The sequence below is a fragment of the Mesoplodon bidens genome (genome assembly GCF_964165515.1).
Source record: "Mesoplodon bidens genome assembly, chromosome: 5".
NCBI lineage: Eukaryota > Metazoa > Chordata > Mammalia > Artiodactyla > Ziphiidae > Mesoplodon > Mesoplodon bidens.
The window spans coordinates 73146655-73164850 of record NC_138161.1 but is presented as its reverse complement, the minus strand read 5'-3'; the positions used below and the strand labels follow the sequence as shown (position 1 = coordinate 73164850).

At 35.7% G+C, this 18196-nt stretch overlaps 1 protein-coding gene across 1 annotated transcript in view; it reads left to right on the top strand.

The window, feature by feature from the left end:
• The window catches only part of COL6A5 (collagen type VI alpha 5 chain), a gene marked incomplete at both ends in the record, with an annotated part of 108651 nt that extends 96488 nt beyond the window's left edge, over window positions 1–12163 (top strand). The window contains 4 exon segments of the mRNA XM_081235341.1: window positions 8967–9470; window positions 9473–9655; window positions 11005–11101; window positions 11842–12163. Of these exon segments, the coding sequence (XP_081091467.1) occupies window positions 8967–9470; window positions 9473–9655; window positions 11005–11101; window positions 11842–12163 (1106 nt within the window).
• Window positions 12164–18196: the final 6033 nt, after the last annotated feature.

Genomic DNA, 18196 nt, shown 5'->3' with positions numbered 1-18196 from the left:
AGATAAGAATTTGGCATGGTGACATTTCCAGAAAATGCACAGCATTGCTCTGAGCTGTGGGTAAACTTTATCCACACTTCTGCCAGATTTTCTTGAAGGAAAATGTTTTTAAAGGCCCAATCTTTCCTAATAAGATAATTTAGACTCAAAGCAGAATAATCATAGGTGATTATTTAGTGTTTGACTAAATTTTAAAGTTTAGCATTTAACTTCTTTGATTCTCATGCTAATCCCGTAATGGGTAGAGAACCTATTTTTAGAGATGTTGAAGGTAAAATATACCTCTTTAGAAAATAGTTCTGCTGGGTACTTTGGAAAAGGATTGAGATTTTGCTCATTTGTAAAGAGAAAACTGGAAAAAAAAAAGAGTACTATCTCTGGTGTGGGCAATGTATGAAAAAATATTTCACTAACATGCTAAGTCAACCCTTCCTCTTCTTTTAATGAAGTATAGTTTATTTACAATATTATATTAGTTTCAGTTGTACAACGTAGTGGTTCAATATTTTTATAGATTATATTTCATTTAAAGTTATTATAAAATATTTGCTATCTTCCCTGTGTTGTACAATATATCCTTTTAGCTTATTTACTTTATACATAGTAGTTTGTACCTCTTAATCCCCTACCTCTATCTTGCCCCTTCCCCCTTCCCTCTCTTCACTGGTAACCACTGGTTTGTTCTCTGTATCTGTGAGTTTGTTTCATTACATTCATTTATTTTTTTATTTTTTAGATTCCACATAAAAGTAAAAACATACAATATTTGTCTTTGTATGACTTATTTCACTAAGCATGGTATCCTCCATGTTCATCTATGTTGTTGCAAATGGCAAATTTTCATTCTTCCTTTATGGCTGAGTAATATTTCATTGTTGTGTGTGTGTGTGTGTGTGTGTGTGTATGTATGTATGTATATATATATATATATATATATATATATATATATATATATATATATATATATATACATACATATATATAAAATGTCTTCTTTATCCATTCTTCAGATGGTGGACACTTAATTTGCTTCCATATCTTTGCTATTGTAAATAATGCTGCTATGAACATTGGGCCAGTGACCTCACCAGACAGGCCTGGGTTGGCAGTGTGAAATGGAGAGGTGTGTGTACAAAATCTCATGTATCATACAAAGTCTAATGTATCTTTTCAAATTAGTGTCTTCACTTTCCTCAGATACATACCCAGGAGTGGGATTGCTAGATCATATGGTAGTTCTGTTTCTAGTTTTTTTGTGTGTGGAACCTCCATACCGTTTTCCATAGTGGCTGCACCAATTTACATTCCCACCAATAGTGTAGGACGGTTCTCTTTTCTTCACATCCTCACCAGCATTTGTTATTTGTGACTTTTTGATGATGACTATTATGAGAGGTGTGAAGTGATATCTCACTGTGGTTTTGATCTGTATTTCTCTGATGACTAACAATGTTGATCATCTTTTCATGTGCCTGTTGGCCATCTATCTGTATGTCTTCTTTGTAAAAAAGGTCTCTTCAGGTCTTCTGCTCTTTTTTTGATTGGGTTGTTTTTTTGATAACATGTTCTACGAGCCCTTTATATATGTTGAATATTAACCCCTTATCAATCATATCATTTGCAAATATTTTCTCCCATTCAGTAAGTTGTATTTTTGTTTTGTTGATGGTTTCCTTTGCTGTGCAAAAGCTTTTAAGTTTCATTAGGTCCCATTTCTTTATTTTTGCTTTCTTTTTTCTTTGCCTTAGGAGCCAGATCCAAAAAAGTATTGCTACAATTTATGTCAAAGAGTGTTTCGTCTATGTTCTCTTGTAGGAATTTTGTGGTTTCTGTCTTACATTGAAGTGTTTAATCCATTTTGAGTTTATTTTAGTATATGGTTTGAGGAAATTTTCTAATTTCATTGTTTTACATGTAGCTGTCCAGTTTTCCCAGTACCACTTATTGAAGAGGCTCTTTTCTCCATTGTATATTCTTGCCTCCTCTGTTGTAGATTAATTAACCATAAGTATGTGGGCTTATTTCTGGGCTCTCTATTCTGTTCCATTGATCTATGTGTCTGTTTTTGTGCCAGTACCTTGCTGTTTTGATTATTGTAGCTTTGTAGTATAGTCTGAAGTCTGGGATAGTGGTATCTCCAGCTTTGTCCCTTTTTTCTCAATATTGCTTTTGCTCTTCAGGATGTTTTGTGGTTTCACATGAATTTTAGGATGATTTGTTCTAGTTTTGTGAAAAATGTCATAGATATTTTGGTAGAGATTGCATTAAATCCATAGATTGCTTTGGATAGTGTGGACATTTTAACAATATTAATTCTTCTAATCCACAAACATGGGCTATCTTTCCATTTATTTGTATCATCTTTAATTTCCTTCATTCAACAATATTTTATAGTTTTCAAAGTATAGGTCTTTCACCTCCATGGTTAAGTTTATTCCTAGGTATTTTATTCTTTTTGATGTGATTTTAAACGGGATTGTTTTCTTGCTTTCTCTTTCTGATAGTTCATTATTAGTGTATAGAAAAGCAACAGATTTCTGTGTATTAATCTTGTATCATGCAACTTTACTGAATTCATTTATTAGTTCTAATGGTTTTCTGGTGGAGACTTTAGAGTTTTCCATATATAGTATATTGTCATCTACAAACTGAGACAATTTTACTTCTTCCCTTCCAATTTGGATGCCTTTTATTTCTTTTTCTTGCCCTATTACTGTCACTAGGATTTCCAATACTATGTTAAATAGAAGTGGCAAGAGTGAGTATCCTTGTCTTATTCCTGAATTTAGAGTAAAACCTATCAGCTTTTCATCGTTGCATATGATGTTAGCTGTGGCTTTGTCATAAATGACCTTTATTATGTTAAGATATGTTTCCTGCATACCCACATTTTTTGCTTTGTTTTGTTTTGTTTGCTTTTACTTTATTTTTTTAAATTGAAGTATAGTTGATTTACAGTGTTGTGTTATTTTCAGGTGTAGATCAAACTGATTCACTTATGTGTGTGTGTGTGTATGTTGTATACATATATACAGATTTTTTTTCAGATTCTTTTCCCGTATAGGTTATTACAAAATATTGAGGGTAGTTCCCTGTGCTATAAAGTTTTTATCATGAGTGTATGTTGAATTTTGTCAAATGTTTTTGAGGTGATCATGTGATTTTTGTCCTTCCTTTTGTTAATGTGGTGTATCACACTGATTGATTTGTGAATATTGAGCCATTGTTGCATCCCTGGCATAAATCCCACTTGATCATGGTGTATGATCCTTTTTATATATTGTTGAATTAGGTTTGCTACTATTTTGTTGAGAATTTTTGCATGTATATTCATCAGAGATATTGGCCTGTAATTTTCTTTTTTTTGTAGTGTCTTTTTCTGGCTTTGGTATCAGGGTAATTTTGGCCTCCTGGAATGAACTTGGGAGTGTTCCCTCCTCTTCAATTTTTTGGAATAGTTTGAGAAGGATAGGTATTAGCACTTTGTTGTAAGTTTGGTAGAATTCCCCTATGAACCTGATCAGTTCTGGACATTTGTTTGCTGGGAGCTTTTTGATTACTAATTCAATTTTACTACTAGTGACCACTCTGTTCAGACTGTATATTTTTTTCTGATTCAGTCTTGGAAGATTGTATGTTTCTAGAAATTTATCCATTTCTTCTAGGTTGTCTAATTTGTTGACATGTAACTTTTTTTTTCTTTAATTTTTATTGGAGTATAGTTGATTTACAATGTTGTGTTACTTTCTTCTGTACAGCAAAGTGAATCAGTTATACATATACATGTATCCACTCTTTTTTTAGATTATTTTTCCATATAGGTCATTACAGAGTATTGAGTAGAGTTCCCTGTGTGATATAGTAGGTCTTTATTAGTTATCTATTTTATATATAGTAGTATGTATGACATGTAACTATTGATTGTAGTATCTCATGATGTTTTGTATCTCTGTGATATCAGTTGTAATTTCTCTTTTTCATTTCTACCCCTTCCTCTTCTACCAGCACATTTATGAAATACTTTTCCTTATGTTTTAACAAAGTGTGTTGATTGGCCTTTTTTAAAAAGCCAAAATGGAGATCCTGGTGGCAGAGCAGGTAATGATTAGTAAATTCCAGGATTGTAAACTCAAAAGGAAAGAAATGTCCATTTAACTAATCTTCACACATCCTCATACACTATTGCCAAGAACTCTAGAAGAGGTTTTGGCAGTATTTTAGGGCTAAAGTATATTATATAGCATCCATTACATAGACAAATATATTTATGCTTTTGTCTGCACTTCCAGTTTTATATTTAGCAATTAAGAATCTTGATATTTATCAAAAATTCTAAGAATTTGAAACTAGGTTCTTGGTGGAGGATTGGAGGTGCATAGATTTCAAACAGCTCATGAAATGTAACATCCTGTTCAATAACTATGAATGTACTGATAAAGGAAAAGTCTGGCACATTAATGACCAGTTCTTAGTCCTTCATAAGAAGGGAGAGAACATAGGAATATCTCAAGCAAGATGGTTAGTTCTCATGTATTAGAAATGCCCAAGGTGAAGTAACAGGAACTGGATTTACCTACCAATTGAAATAACCAAAAGAAAAAAAAAATATATATATATATATATATACATGAAATGAAACAACAATTGTCAGGACACTGGACTTCAGGAAATAAAATGATCTCTGAGAGATGAGAAACCAATGAGATGAACCCTATGATTTCTCATGCTTACTGCCAAGAGAGAGTTTCCAGGCCATGGTTCAGGAAGGGGAATTCAGGTGGAACCCAGTGCACTCCTTGAGATGAGGAAGCAGAGCTGAGAGTACAGGGAGACCAAGGTGGTAAGAATTCACAGGACAGAACACCAGAGAGGAGAGAGCTGTTCAGAGAGCAAAACCCAGAACTCTGCAGAGGATGCCTCTTCATCATTCATCAGAGTGCTGATAGCACGAGCATTGAGGAAATGACCAGAGCATGGGGGAACATTCTTCTGAAAGGATTAGAGGATAATGCCCATTGCTCACAGGGCCAGGGATAGTGCCTGTTACCACCAGCGAGACTGGAAAAACTCATAATTCATAGAGTACTGGGAAGAAAATTCAGGAAGGTCTTGCTTCAGTAGTGGGGAATAAGTATCCTTAAATTAAGTACCACTCTGGACATACCTAACAAATCATAACAGCAAGACCCAAAATGATCAAACCGTTTTCATGTAACTTGACTGCCTCCCAAAGCAAGTCATATGGGTATTTATAAGAATATAAAACTATCCCATATCTAACAAGGCAAATTTCATAATGTCTGGCATAAAAAGCAGAAAGAACCCATCATCAAAACCACAATCACTCAAAACCAAATCAGAACTGACAAAGATGTTAGAAGTAATGAAGAAATTAAAACAGTTATTGTAACTATACTCCATATGTTAAAAAGTTAAGTAGAGACATGGAAAATGTAAAAAATAAAAATTAAATAGAATTTGTAGAGGTGAAAGCTGCAGTGCCTAGGATGAACAATATGCTGGATGGGATTAATGGGAAATTAGATTTGATAAAAGAAAAGACTAGTGACCTTGAAGATGTAGCCATAGAAATTATCCAAAATAAAACTCAAGGAGAATAAAGACTTAAGAAAAAAAAAAGACCCTCAGTGGGTTTCAAGACCTCTCTCAATAACTGACAAAAGAATAGACAGAAAATCAGCAGTAATATCGTAGACCAGAACAACAGTATCAGTTAATTTGTCCTAATTGATATTAACAGAACACTGCACACAAAATAGCAAATACACATTCTTTTCAAGTACATGTGAAACATTTACCAAGATAGACCATACTGTAGACCATAAAACAATTCTCAAAATTTGAAAGGTTTCAAATCATTCCAAGTATATTCTCTGACCAAAACAGAATTAAATTGAAATCAATAGTAAGAAGATCTTTGAAAAATCCCCAAGTATTTGGAAACTAAGTAAAGCACTTCTAAATAATCCATGGTCAAAGAAAAAAGCAAAGGGGAAATTAGCAAGTATTTTGAAATGAATGAAAATAAAATCACAATATACTAGACTTTGTAAGATTCCACTAAAGCAGTACTGTCTACTAAAGCAGGATGTCATTCATAGCATTAAATGCCTATACTGATAAAGAAGAAAGGTTTCAAATCAATGACCTCAACTTTCATCTTAAGAAATTAGAAAAAGAAGAACAAGTTAAACCTAAGGTAAGGAGAAGAAAGGAAGTAATAAAATTAAAGCAGAACTCAATGAAATAGAAAAGAGAAAATCAATAAAACCAAAAGTGGATTTTTGATAAGATCAATTAAATTGATAAACCCATAGTCAAACTCACCAGTAAAAAAGAGAAAACACAAATTACCAATATCAGGAATGAGAGAGGAGAAATATTCTACAGATATTAAAAGGATAATCAGGGAATATTATAAGCAGTTTTTACCTATAAGTTAGACATTTTAAGTGAAATAGGCAAATTAGTTGCAATGTATGAATTACCAAGCCTCACTCAAGGAGAAGTAACCTAAATATTCCTAAACCTATTAAAGAAATTGAATTTGTAGTTCAAAACTTTCCATAAAGAAAACTCCAGGCCCAGATGACTTCACTAGTGACTTCAACAAAACATTTAAGGAAGAAATAATACCAATTCTGCATAAACTCTTCCAGAATATTAAATAGGAAGGAATGCTTCCAAACTCATTCTTTGAGGCCAAAACCAGACAAATACATTACAAGAAAAGGAACCTACCGACCAACATTCCTCGTGAACATAGATGCAAAAATTCTAAACAAAATGTTAGCAAATCAAATCCAACAATATTAGCTTGATGTGGCAATCATTATACAAGGTATACTTATATCAAAATATTGTACACTTTATTATTAATTTTTTTTCATTCAATTTTTAAATTTTTTTATTGAAATATAGTTGATTCACAAGGTTGTGTTAGCTTCAGGTGTACATCAAAGTAATTCAGTTATACATACATATATATGTATATCTATATATTCTTTTAAAAATCCTTTTCTAGTATAGGTTATTACAAGATATTGAGTATAGTTCCCTGTGCTATACAATAGGCCTTGTTGGTTATCTATTTTACATATAGTAGTGGGTATATGTTAATCCCAAACTCCTAATTTATCCTTCCCCCCTCCCTTTCCCCTTTGGTAACCATAAGTTTCTTTTCTGTGCCTGTGAGTCTATTTCTGTTTTTGTAAATAAGTTCATTTGTGTCATTTTTTTAGATTCCACATATAAGCAATATCATATGATGTTTGTCTTTCTCTGTCTGACTTACTTCACTAAGTATGATCATCTCTAGATCCATCCATGTTGCTGCAAGTGGCATTATTTTATTCTTTTTTATGGCTGAGTACTGTTCTATTGTGTATATATACCACATTTTCTTTATCCATTCATCTGTCAATGGACATTTAGGCTGCTTCCATGTCTTGGTTATTGTAAATAGTGCTGTTATGAACATTGGGGTGCACGTATCCTTTTGAATTATAGTTTTCTCCAGATATATGCCCAGGAGTAGGATCACTGGATCATATGGTAGTTCTATGTTTAGTTTTTTAAAGAACTTTCATACTGTTCTCCATAATGGCTGCACCCATTTACATTCCCACTGGCAATGTAGGAGGGTTCCTTTTTCTCCACACTCTCTCTAGCATTTCTTATTTGTATACTTTTTGATGAACATTGTACACTTTAAATATATACAAATGTTATTTGTCAGAAAAAAATCCTACAATAAATAAAAAAAGATAATGTGGAGTTTACCCCAGGAATGCAGAGATCATTGAGCATTCAGAAGTCGTCTGATAGTATTTGTGTGTTGTTTTTCTGCATTCTATTTCAATATTAAACTTTTGTGGCATTTATACAGGTTAATCAATTCATTTGTGAGGGTGGTTGCTGTGAGGATTAAATAAAGTAATAGATGCAAAACATGAATAATGGGCCAAGCACAATTGGACAGTAATAAGTTTTTGCCAGTTAGGAATCTACTTCTTGCTTGATTAGGTTCTCAAACATACTTCTTTCATAGAAAAAAAAAGAACATTGACCACATCCTCCTGTCTTTCTGAGCTGGCATTTCCTGTTGTGACCTCACCAACCAGCCATCGTCCCCCATGATTGTAGACATGGTTTCATGACCCTTTAGAGCAGGGCCACTTGAAGTGCTGGCCTCCAACAAGATAAGAAGGTAGCATCAGAGTGTAACTGGGGCATTGTTTCCTTCCTTGAGAAGGTCTTGATACAAAAAATAAATAAATAAAATAAAATAAAATGAAATAATGTGTGTGCTTAGTGATGTAGTTGACTTATATCATGGTGCAAGTTTCTTATCTTGTCATGGGCCAATAAGCTGTGTGTAGCCTGGTACTTTGAGTACCAAGGTCTTAGAGTATGTCATGTCTTACACAGAATTTGGACTCTAAAGTCAGCATTTATACTTCTTCTCATGACATCATACTATGGTGCATATTTTAAGCATGTATATAAAGATGTCATCAATAAATGTGTCTTTGACATATTTACTTTTCTCTTGGGGTCATTACATATAATGAAATCTCATGCAGTATGTACTCCAAATTTTGTAACCATGTGGCATGTGCTAAAAATCGCTGTATGTTTTTCACCTTGCATATGAAAATAGCTGGAGGATCCATCAATCCTTTGACAAAGATCAGAGATGGGGTAGCAAATAGGTTTCTTCACATGTGAGAATACCTGTCAAGTGGTAATGGCTCTCCACACACTGTGTAGAGATGTACTTAGAGAATGCATCTGGGAACAAGTACTGATATTGATTAGTAACGTATGCCATGGGTGTGGGAATGAAGTATGACAACACCTCATGCTGTGTATTGCCATTCTTGGCCAAGAGTTTCAAGGTTTTCCTTCTACTAAAAATAGTGACTTGAGTTATTCTGTTGCAGGACAGGAAAGCCATGGCAGAAAAGAAGAACCAAGTCTTACTTATGAACTCAGAGATGCCTCTCCTCAAGAATATTACATGGATGTGGCTTTTCTCCTAGATGCTTCCCAAAGAATAGGAAATGATGAATTTAAGGAAGTGAAAGCTTTTATAACCTCAGTGCTTGATTACTTTCACTTGGCCCCAGATCCACTGACCTCCACCTTGGGAGACAGAGTGGCAGTCCTGACATACTCTCCTCCAGGCTATATGCCCAACACAGAAGAAAGCCCCATCTACCTAGAATTTGATTTGGTTACTTATAACAATATACACCAAGTGAAACATCATCTCCAAGACTCCCTTCAACAGCTCAATGGAGATGTTTTTATTGGCCATGCCCTACAGTGGACAATTGACAATGTCTATGTAGGAACCCCCAACCTGAGGAAAAACGAAGTTATCTTTGTTATATCTGCGGGTGAAACCAACCCTTTAGACAGGGGAGTCTTAAGAAATGTATCTCTGGAGCCAAGTGTCAGGGCTACTCCATATTTGTGTTTTCCTTTGGTCCTCTACACAATGACAAGGAATTAGAAGAATTAGCCAGACACCCACTGGATCATCACTTAGTCCAGCTTGGCCGAACCCACAAGCCAGATTTGAACTATATCGTCAAATTTGTAAAGCCTTTTGTTCATTCAATCAGACGTAAGTCAGTAAAGTTTTTCTCTTCTGTTGCTTTTGCAATAGATACCTCTTTGCACAATCCACCAGTTGACTTAGTAACATGATTCTCACTTCAGTCAAGAGTGGTGGAGTCTAGGTGTGAGTAGGAGGCAATGAGAAAACCACAGAGAAAATCCCAGGTCCTACTGACCTTGAGCTCTGCTGTCCCACTGTCAGGGTCTTTGCCAGAAAGTGAAAAGTGTCTTTTAACCCTAATCTGTGTTTACTATGTGCCAAGTTTTTTAAAGGATTGTATCATATAATCCTCAGGATAACCCTCTAAGGAAAGTAGTAGTATCCCCATTTTATAAGTGAGAAAACTGAGGTTCACAGACATTAAATCAACTGCTCAAAAGCTGACAGTTAATAGTTGGCAAATTCTAGACTCAATCCTATGCATTCTGACCCCAGGGCTGTGCTCTTATCTATTAAACTATACATCAATTACTAAAGCTTTAATAAAGTATTACAGTGGTATCACTGTAATACATAATACCCCACTGTCACCACCCTCCACCCACTCCAAGGACTTCTGTTTCATCTTGTCACTGTAAATCAACTTTGCTTCTGACTTGAATTCTTAAGAGCCATGGGGACAAATCTCTTCTAGAGCCTCTGTCTCAGACAGCTGGCTCAGGCACAGCCAGGCAAGGGGTTTAAGGGAGTCTTTTCACAGTAGGCATTTGAGAGAGGCTTCCCAGTCTCTGTCCATGTGCTGTAATTCCAGACATGATTATAGTAGCAAACCTAAGAGCTTGTAGCATCAAGCAAGTCCGGGTCTGTGCCGGGAATTAGGAGTGTGATAGAGGCCACCCTGAATGGTTGTCTGTAGCTCCTGCAAGTTTAATGGGGAATCAGAGAGATGCAGATTTTTCTGGCACTCATAAAGCCCAGGGCTCATGGAACTCTCAGCATCTTGGCACTCAGGATTTATATTTAGTGGCAAGCTTGTCACTTGCAAAAAAAAAAATGATGCCTTCTTCCAACCTCAAGATAAATAGGGCAGACAATTTCAATAGTTAATACTGTTTTCTAGAAATAACTTCCTTTTCGAGTGAGAGAACCAGATGTTATAAGGGAATAAGAGATATCTTTGAATTATATTGCAAGCTTGTGACACACAGAGCATGAGAATTTTTGACTCAATCACTGCTATATCTCACTGACTTTGCCAACAAGGTATTGCAAAGTCAGAAGGCACATATTTTGCTGAGTTCCTTATAAAATTAACTTGCTCTTGGAAACACCTCCAACCACAGGAAAAGATGAACTGACTGGGTGATAGAATGTGGAAGGGTAAAATTTAGACTAACCACCCACTCTCTCTCCAGGTGCCATCAACAAATATTCCCCTGCAGATATGAGACCCAAATGTGTTAACATCACCTCTCCCAACCCAGAAAATGGTGGCACAGAAAATATTGTATTGTGAGTTGACAAATTCACAATTTGGGTAATACTACCACTGGAAACAGTCCTTAAGAAAATAATTTGAAAGAAATGGCATTTTAGTTTTCAGGATGCAAGTTTGGTTGTGGGGTGTATGGGTGTGTGGGGGGGCGGTTGTGTTTTAAATGTTCCTGATTTGTGACACACCACAGATCTGGTGTTAACAGTACATAGAATATGATCCATATTCGAAAGAACCATGTTTCCAATTTTGTAGCTTTTATGAAAAATGAGACCCCTATTAATGCCTTATTAGTAGCTATATAATATCATTCAAATATTGGGTACTGTTAAAACAGAAAACATATAATATCAAAGGTTAGATGTAATAGTTTCAGAGCAGAAGAAAAAGATGAAAAAGAAAAACTCACAAAGCAGCAACAAAAACGTTTGCTGTTTCAAAAACAGAACCCATATGGAGACTGGCAGGAAGAATTTGTTTAAGTTTGATTTCGCAAAGTCCAACCCTAAGTACTCAGTAAAAATTCAGTGATGAAAATAATATTGATTTGGAGCCCTAAACCATGGGCACAAATGTCTAATTTCCCTTTGGAATTAAAAAGTTGCCCCTCAGTCAAATTTCATCCACAAACTGCATTTGGACTATTCCAATAACATGCATAAAATTGATTCCTGTTACATTATCTGTCTGCGTCTACACTGAATCCTGAAAGGGACTTGGTTAACATATTTTTTCATCGTTTTTCTCTGTTTTTCAGCCTTCTTCCTGATGTATATGAAATAGAGATGGAGAACAGTGAGACTTTGGGTGAATTAGATTCCCAGCAGCAGCAGTTCTTTGAATTAGGGAGCGGTCAGAGCAACAGTTCTGGGACCACCACTGATTTGATCCAGAGGTTATACATGCTCTTTTCAACTAGGGAACTGATGATGAAAGAGAAGGAAGAGGCACATTCAGAAGAAATTACAGCTCCAGCAAATGTCAGACAAGATGAAAAATTTAATCTGAGTGCATTAGAGTTGACAACTCTGAAATACCCTTGTTTGTTTGGATTTTCCCTGGTAGAAGATGAGCAATGAGAACTCATGGAGACAAATAGAGACTGTAGAATAGAGGGGCTTATCAGCTAGGGCTACAAGGGTCCCCAAAACCAGGGGGCAAGGGAGATAAAACTCTAGGAGGGCAAAAAAAGGAGCCACTGGCCTTGACAAAACCAGAACTAGATATAAATGCCTGGGGTGGGTCAAGGAATAGAAACATAAGAGGGAGAAGAGTAAGGACCACAGGTTCTGGGGGAGCAAGAGGAACCCTGCATTCTTGTGGAGATGGGATAGGAGAGGAACTGAGCAGCAGGCCTCCAGAATTTGAAGACTCAGGGTCTGCTTTCTCCCTTGTTGACCAGGTCTTTCCTTGTCCGAGATGTAGGCTCCTGGCCGAGCCCCAGAACAGTGGAACCTGGAGAGGACAAGGCTGCTATGGTTCTGAGATCTCTGTGCGCTTGTTAGGCTGCGTAGGGAAGTGGCTGTGAACGTGTAGCTAAAGAGAAAATAGGAGATGGAGAAGAGGCAGGCATAGTCAGTTCGAGGGCAGCTGTTCACAGTCTCTGCTATGTATCAAAATCATGGGAGAAGTTATTTTAAAATAAGTATTCCTGGGTGTCTACTAACGCTGAAAATGTGCATATCTATGACCCAGCAATGTTACCCCAATGTATATATCCCAAAGTATGTAACAGAAAAATATATATTCGCTAAGGGTCAGGTACTAGAATGTTCATAACAGAACTATTTGTAGTGGCCTTAAAGTGGGAACAAAAATGCCCAACTGCACATATGATAAATGTTGGTATAATTATGCAATAAAACACTATATATGTATGCAGTATGTATGTAAAGTACTATATATGTATGTATACTTCATATATATATACATATATACAATGTATTTTATGTTATATATGGTATATACTGTATTAATATAATATAATATTAATAATATAATATAATATAATAATCCTTTTGATTCTAAGCTTATCATTTTCAGCCAAAAACTACATTGAAATATCTAACAGAACTGATTCAATCAGGATTTATAGTAGTGTTTTCCAAACTTGTATGCACACTAGAATTACCTGTGCAGCTTCTAAAAAGTATGGATGCCTGTGTCTCGACCCCAGAGAATGTGATTTAATTGATATGGAGTGCGGGGTGGACTGTGGAATTGTCAGCAAATATTCAGCTGATTATAATGTATAGAAACGTTTGAGAAATGCAGATTTTTAAGGTTCCTTCCTGTGCTTACACTGTTAATTATATCCCCTGCTATGGACTAGATTGTGTGCCCCAAATTCATATGTTGAAGCCCTAAACCCCCGCTCCCCTGTGTGTCTGTATTGGAGGTAGGGCCTTTAAGGAGGTGATTAAGGCTAAGTGAAGTCATAAGGGTGGAGGCTTGGTCTGATGGAAGTGGTGTAATTATAAGAGGAAGAGACACCAGGACTCTCCACCATGTGAGAACACAAAAAGGAGGTGGCTGTCTGCGAGCCAGGAAGAGAGCTCTCACCATGAACCAAACTGGCTGGTTCCCTGATCTCAGACTTCCCAGCCTCCAGAACTGTGAGAAAATAAATTATTGCTGTTCAAATCACCCAGTCTATGGTATATTTTATGGCAATCTGAGCTAAGACATCCCCTCTTACACCCACCCACTCTGCCTCTGATTTACCCTGAGTCCTTCCTCCCAGTGTTGGGAAAGCACACTGAATCAGGAGTTGCTAGACCAGGGACATGTCCAAGTAAAGCACTAAACCTCTCTAAGCTTCAGTTTCTCCATCTGCATAGGAAAGATATTAATTCCTGTCTCCTGCTTTTGGAGGGGAACAAATGAGGTCATGTTTATGAGTTTGCCATATAAACGTGGAGCTCTGTGCCTGGGTGAACTACATCAGTACCTGCCACTTTTCCTTACTCAACTCAACTTTTCCTTACTCCCTTCCAACCCCCTACTTGATTTCTCACTTGTGTCCCTTCCTCAGTATCACCTTCCCAGTGCGTCCTCTCCCCCATCCAGTCACCAGTCATTTGACCTCACTCCAATTTCCTCCTATCAGAGTTGTCCTTTAGAATAGATACGTTGGCAATAAATTCTCTTAGTTTTCCTTTATCTAGAAATGTGTTTATTTTGTCTTCACTCTGGACAGCTATTTTCATTGGGTATAAAATTCTGTGTTCACAGTTCTTTTCACTCAGCACTTTAAAGAAAAATGGTGTTCTACTGTTATTTGGTTTCCATGGCTTCTGATGAGAAATCTACAGTCATTTCAATAATTGTTCCTTTCTTTTGTAACATGTACTTTTTCTCTAGCTGCTTCCAGATTGTTTCTTTATCTTTTATTTTCAGCAGTTTGATTATGATATGTCTGAGTGGGGTTTTCTTTGAGCTTTTAAAATCTGTAATATTATGTCTTTTACCAATTGGGGAAGTTTTGGCCATTATTTCCTCAATTTTTTTTCTGAATGAATCTCTTTCTACTTTCCTTCTAGAATCCCAGTGAAACAAATGCTGGACCCTTTTGATATTGTTCGTCAAGTCTCCAAGGCTCTGTTCATTGTTTTCAATTTCCTTTCTCTCTTCAGATCATGTAATTAATCTACCCTGAAATTCACTGACTCTTTCCTCTGTCATCTTCACTCTGCTACTGAGCTCATCAAGGGAATTTTAAAAATTTCAGATACTGTATTTTTTACTTCTAAAACTTCTTTTTGGTTGTTTTTTGTAATCTCTATGCCACTGCTGAGAATATCCTTCTGTTCAAGTTGCTTCCCTTTGTCTCATGGAGCACAGTTATAATAGCTGCTTTAATATCTTTGTCTGATAATTGCAACATCTGAGTCAATTAGAAAGTTGGCATCCATTGTCTTATCCTTTGAATACCATTCACATCTACTTGTTCTCTGTTATGTTACATAATTTTGGATTGTATCTTGAAAAAAAATTTTTTTAGGTTGAAGCATGTTGGTTTTTAAAACATACATATAGTTTTTACTGAAGTATAGTTGATTTACAATGTGTTAATTACAGGTGTACATCACAATGATTCAGTTATATATACATACATAAATATACATATATGCATATATATATATATATATATATATATATATAATCTTTTTCAGATTTTTCCCCTTATAGGTTATTACAAAATATTGAGTATAGTTCCCTGTGCCATACAGTAGATCCTTGTTGGTTATCTATTTTATATATAATAGTGTGCATATGTTAATCCCAAACTCCTAATTTATCACTCCCTGTCCCTTTCCCCTTTGGTAACCATAAGTTTATTTTCTATGTCTGTGGGTCTGTTTCTGTTTTGTAAGTAAGTTCACTTGAATTTTTTTTAAGATTCCACATATAAGTGGTATCATATGATATTTGTCTTTCTCGGTCTGGCTTACTTCACTTAGTATAATAATCTATGTCCATCCATTTGCTGCAAATAACATTATTTCATTCTTTTTATGGCTGAGTAATATTCCATTGTATATATGTTCCACATCTTCTTCAAATATTACATTTTGTAGACTGTAAATCTATTATAATTCTCTGTAGAACTTTAATTTTTTCAGCAGACAATCAATGTGCTAGGTTCAGAATGTCCGTGTCTCACTTTCTGTGGGCAGTAGTTCCAATCTCAGTTTAGTGTCCAAAGCTTTTGCTATCCTGTTTTTGAGTCTTTCACATCCATGTACCGCTTAGAGGAGAACCTGGGACTTATGTAGTTCCCATCGTTAAAATTAGAGAACCCCTTTCTCCAGCTCTTTTCTCTGAGGCTACCCCCACATGCTGACCAACAGGTCCTCTTTTCTTGGTTACTCTGCCCCCAAAGAGAGGGAACAGAGTAATTTCTCTTTAATTTTAGCTATCTAGCCTTCTACTCAGCTCCAAACTGGAGCCCACTTTTAGAGCAAAACCATGAGAGAAAAGAAGAAAAAAATGGAGATTTCTTCTATGATCTTTGACACATAGGGAGCCCTTTTCCTAGTTCTTCTGGCCAGAAATATGGGGGTTTTATCAACACTTGCTCCATGGCCACCATGGAGCTGCAGGACTGAGGCTCTGCACAAGGCCAAAAAAGAAAATGGGAAACTCATGCCTCTTTACAATATCTGCTTCTATTTACTTTTCAGAGTTCTTAAGTAGTTACTTTTTGTGTTTTGTCAAGTTTTCAGTTGCAATCAGTGGAAGAGAGAGACAGCATGGGCTCACTCCATCCTGAGGCCAAAGTAAGCTTAGTCCTTCTTGACCAGACCATATATTTCATCATATTTATATCTATTTTTCCTTTTCTTACATCTTATCTTCTCTCTCCTCTTTGTCTATATTTTTCATACTTCCTCTTTCCTCATCTCTTGTTTTCCATAATTTTGCTGATTTTATTATATTCTATATGCTATCTATATCTACAATTATACCCATATCTAATATATAGTATATATAATATATAACATACAATATACATTGTATATATGTATACATACATTATATATAATATACATACATTTTATAGATATATAAAATAATATATATGGTATATACTATATTGTTATATATGGTATATACTATAATTATTATCAAGTGAGCATTACCAATACCTTTCTTGTTTATTATCATTTCTCATAATTTTCTCCTTCAAAAGCTTTCCCCATTTTTCTATTTAATTATATATCATACATATAGAAGTGGATGATATCTTTAATCATTTCCCTCAGAGAGTTCTAGCTGACAGCTTGATTTGGTGACTTGGACAGCCTTGCTCCTTGAAGTCAGTCTGAGTCTTTTCAGAAAATCTCAGTTTGGCTTTCTTCTTAGAATTATGGGAGGTTAGAATTTGAAAATTGGAATGGCTTTAGAAATCTCTGAATTGTACTGTATCTTTTCACAGATAAGGAAATGGAGGCTGCAGACATCTGAAGTGTCTTCCCAAAGAACATTCACAGCACCTAATCCAATACTGTTTGTCACAATGTTTCATACTCTATAATTATGTTTATAGAACACAAGTTCACCTTAAAGCTTCAAAAGGAGATAATAAAACCTACCTCTGCATTGTTGAAAATGCTACCTATGAAGCTCAGAATATACTGTGTTGGGCACATAACCAACAAGGCTTATCCCTCTATGAATTATCTGTCTGGTAATATGTTTGACAATTAAAAATAAAAATCCATTGTGAAGAATGATCAGCCTTTACACTGCTTTGCTTTGCTTTTGTTTTCCCAAAGAGAGGGCTTTTCTTTTCATCTGCCCATTTTTCTGATGTTTTCACTTTTATCCACCTACGTAATGTACACATTTTCTGTTTGCTCATTATAATGTACACTTGCAAGATTTTAATGTACATTTTTTAAAGTGTAATTGTATTCATTTTTCCATTATGTGAACCCAGGGCTTGTTTCTTAGCCTTTATTTTTCCAACATCAAGTGCAGTGTTTCTCAAAGTGTGGTCCCTGGACCAGGAACATCAACATCACCTAAGAACTCATCAGAAATGCAGATTTGTGGATTCCACCAAAGACCTACTGAGTCAGAAGCTTGGGTTGGGGCCCTCCAGATGATTTTGATGCAGGCTAGAGTTTGCCATCCACTGACTTAGTGTACAGATATTGAGCCTAAATTAGCCGTCTTAATAGGGGGTCTGGTCATCAGATATTAAAAGTATTTGGGGAAAATCATTTTTCCATAAAACACTAATAAATAGGTGTCCTTTTTGCAGGACTTATCAGTGACTTTAATAGGCTCATGTTTATTGTGATTCTGAGAGAAGAGCTAATATTCAAACCATTTTGACCACAGCATTTTGTATCAGGGAACATCTTACTGGGGTCATGTTTTATAGAAATCACTTTGGAAAACTAGTTGAAAGAGTGAATCCAGAGGTCAGACATGGATCTGAATCTTATTTCTGCAATTACTGGTCATTTGACCTTGGACATATCATTTTGCCTCTTGAGCTTCCATTTCTCCACCTGGGGTAATTGTAGAGCCTACATCATAGGCTAATGTGAGCAGTAAATGAATGTAAAGTGCTTCAAACAGCAGTTGGCATAGAGTAA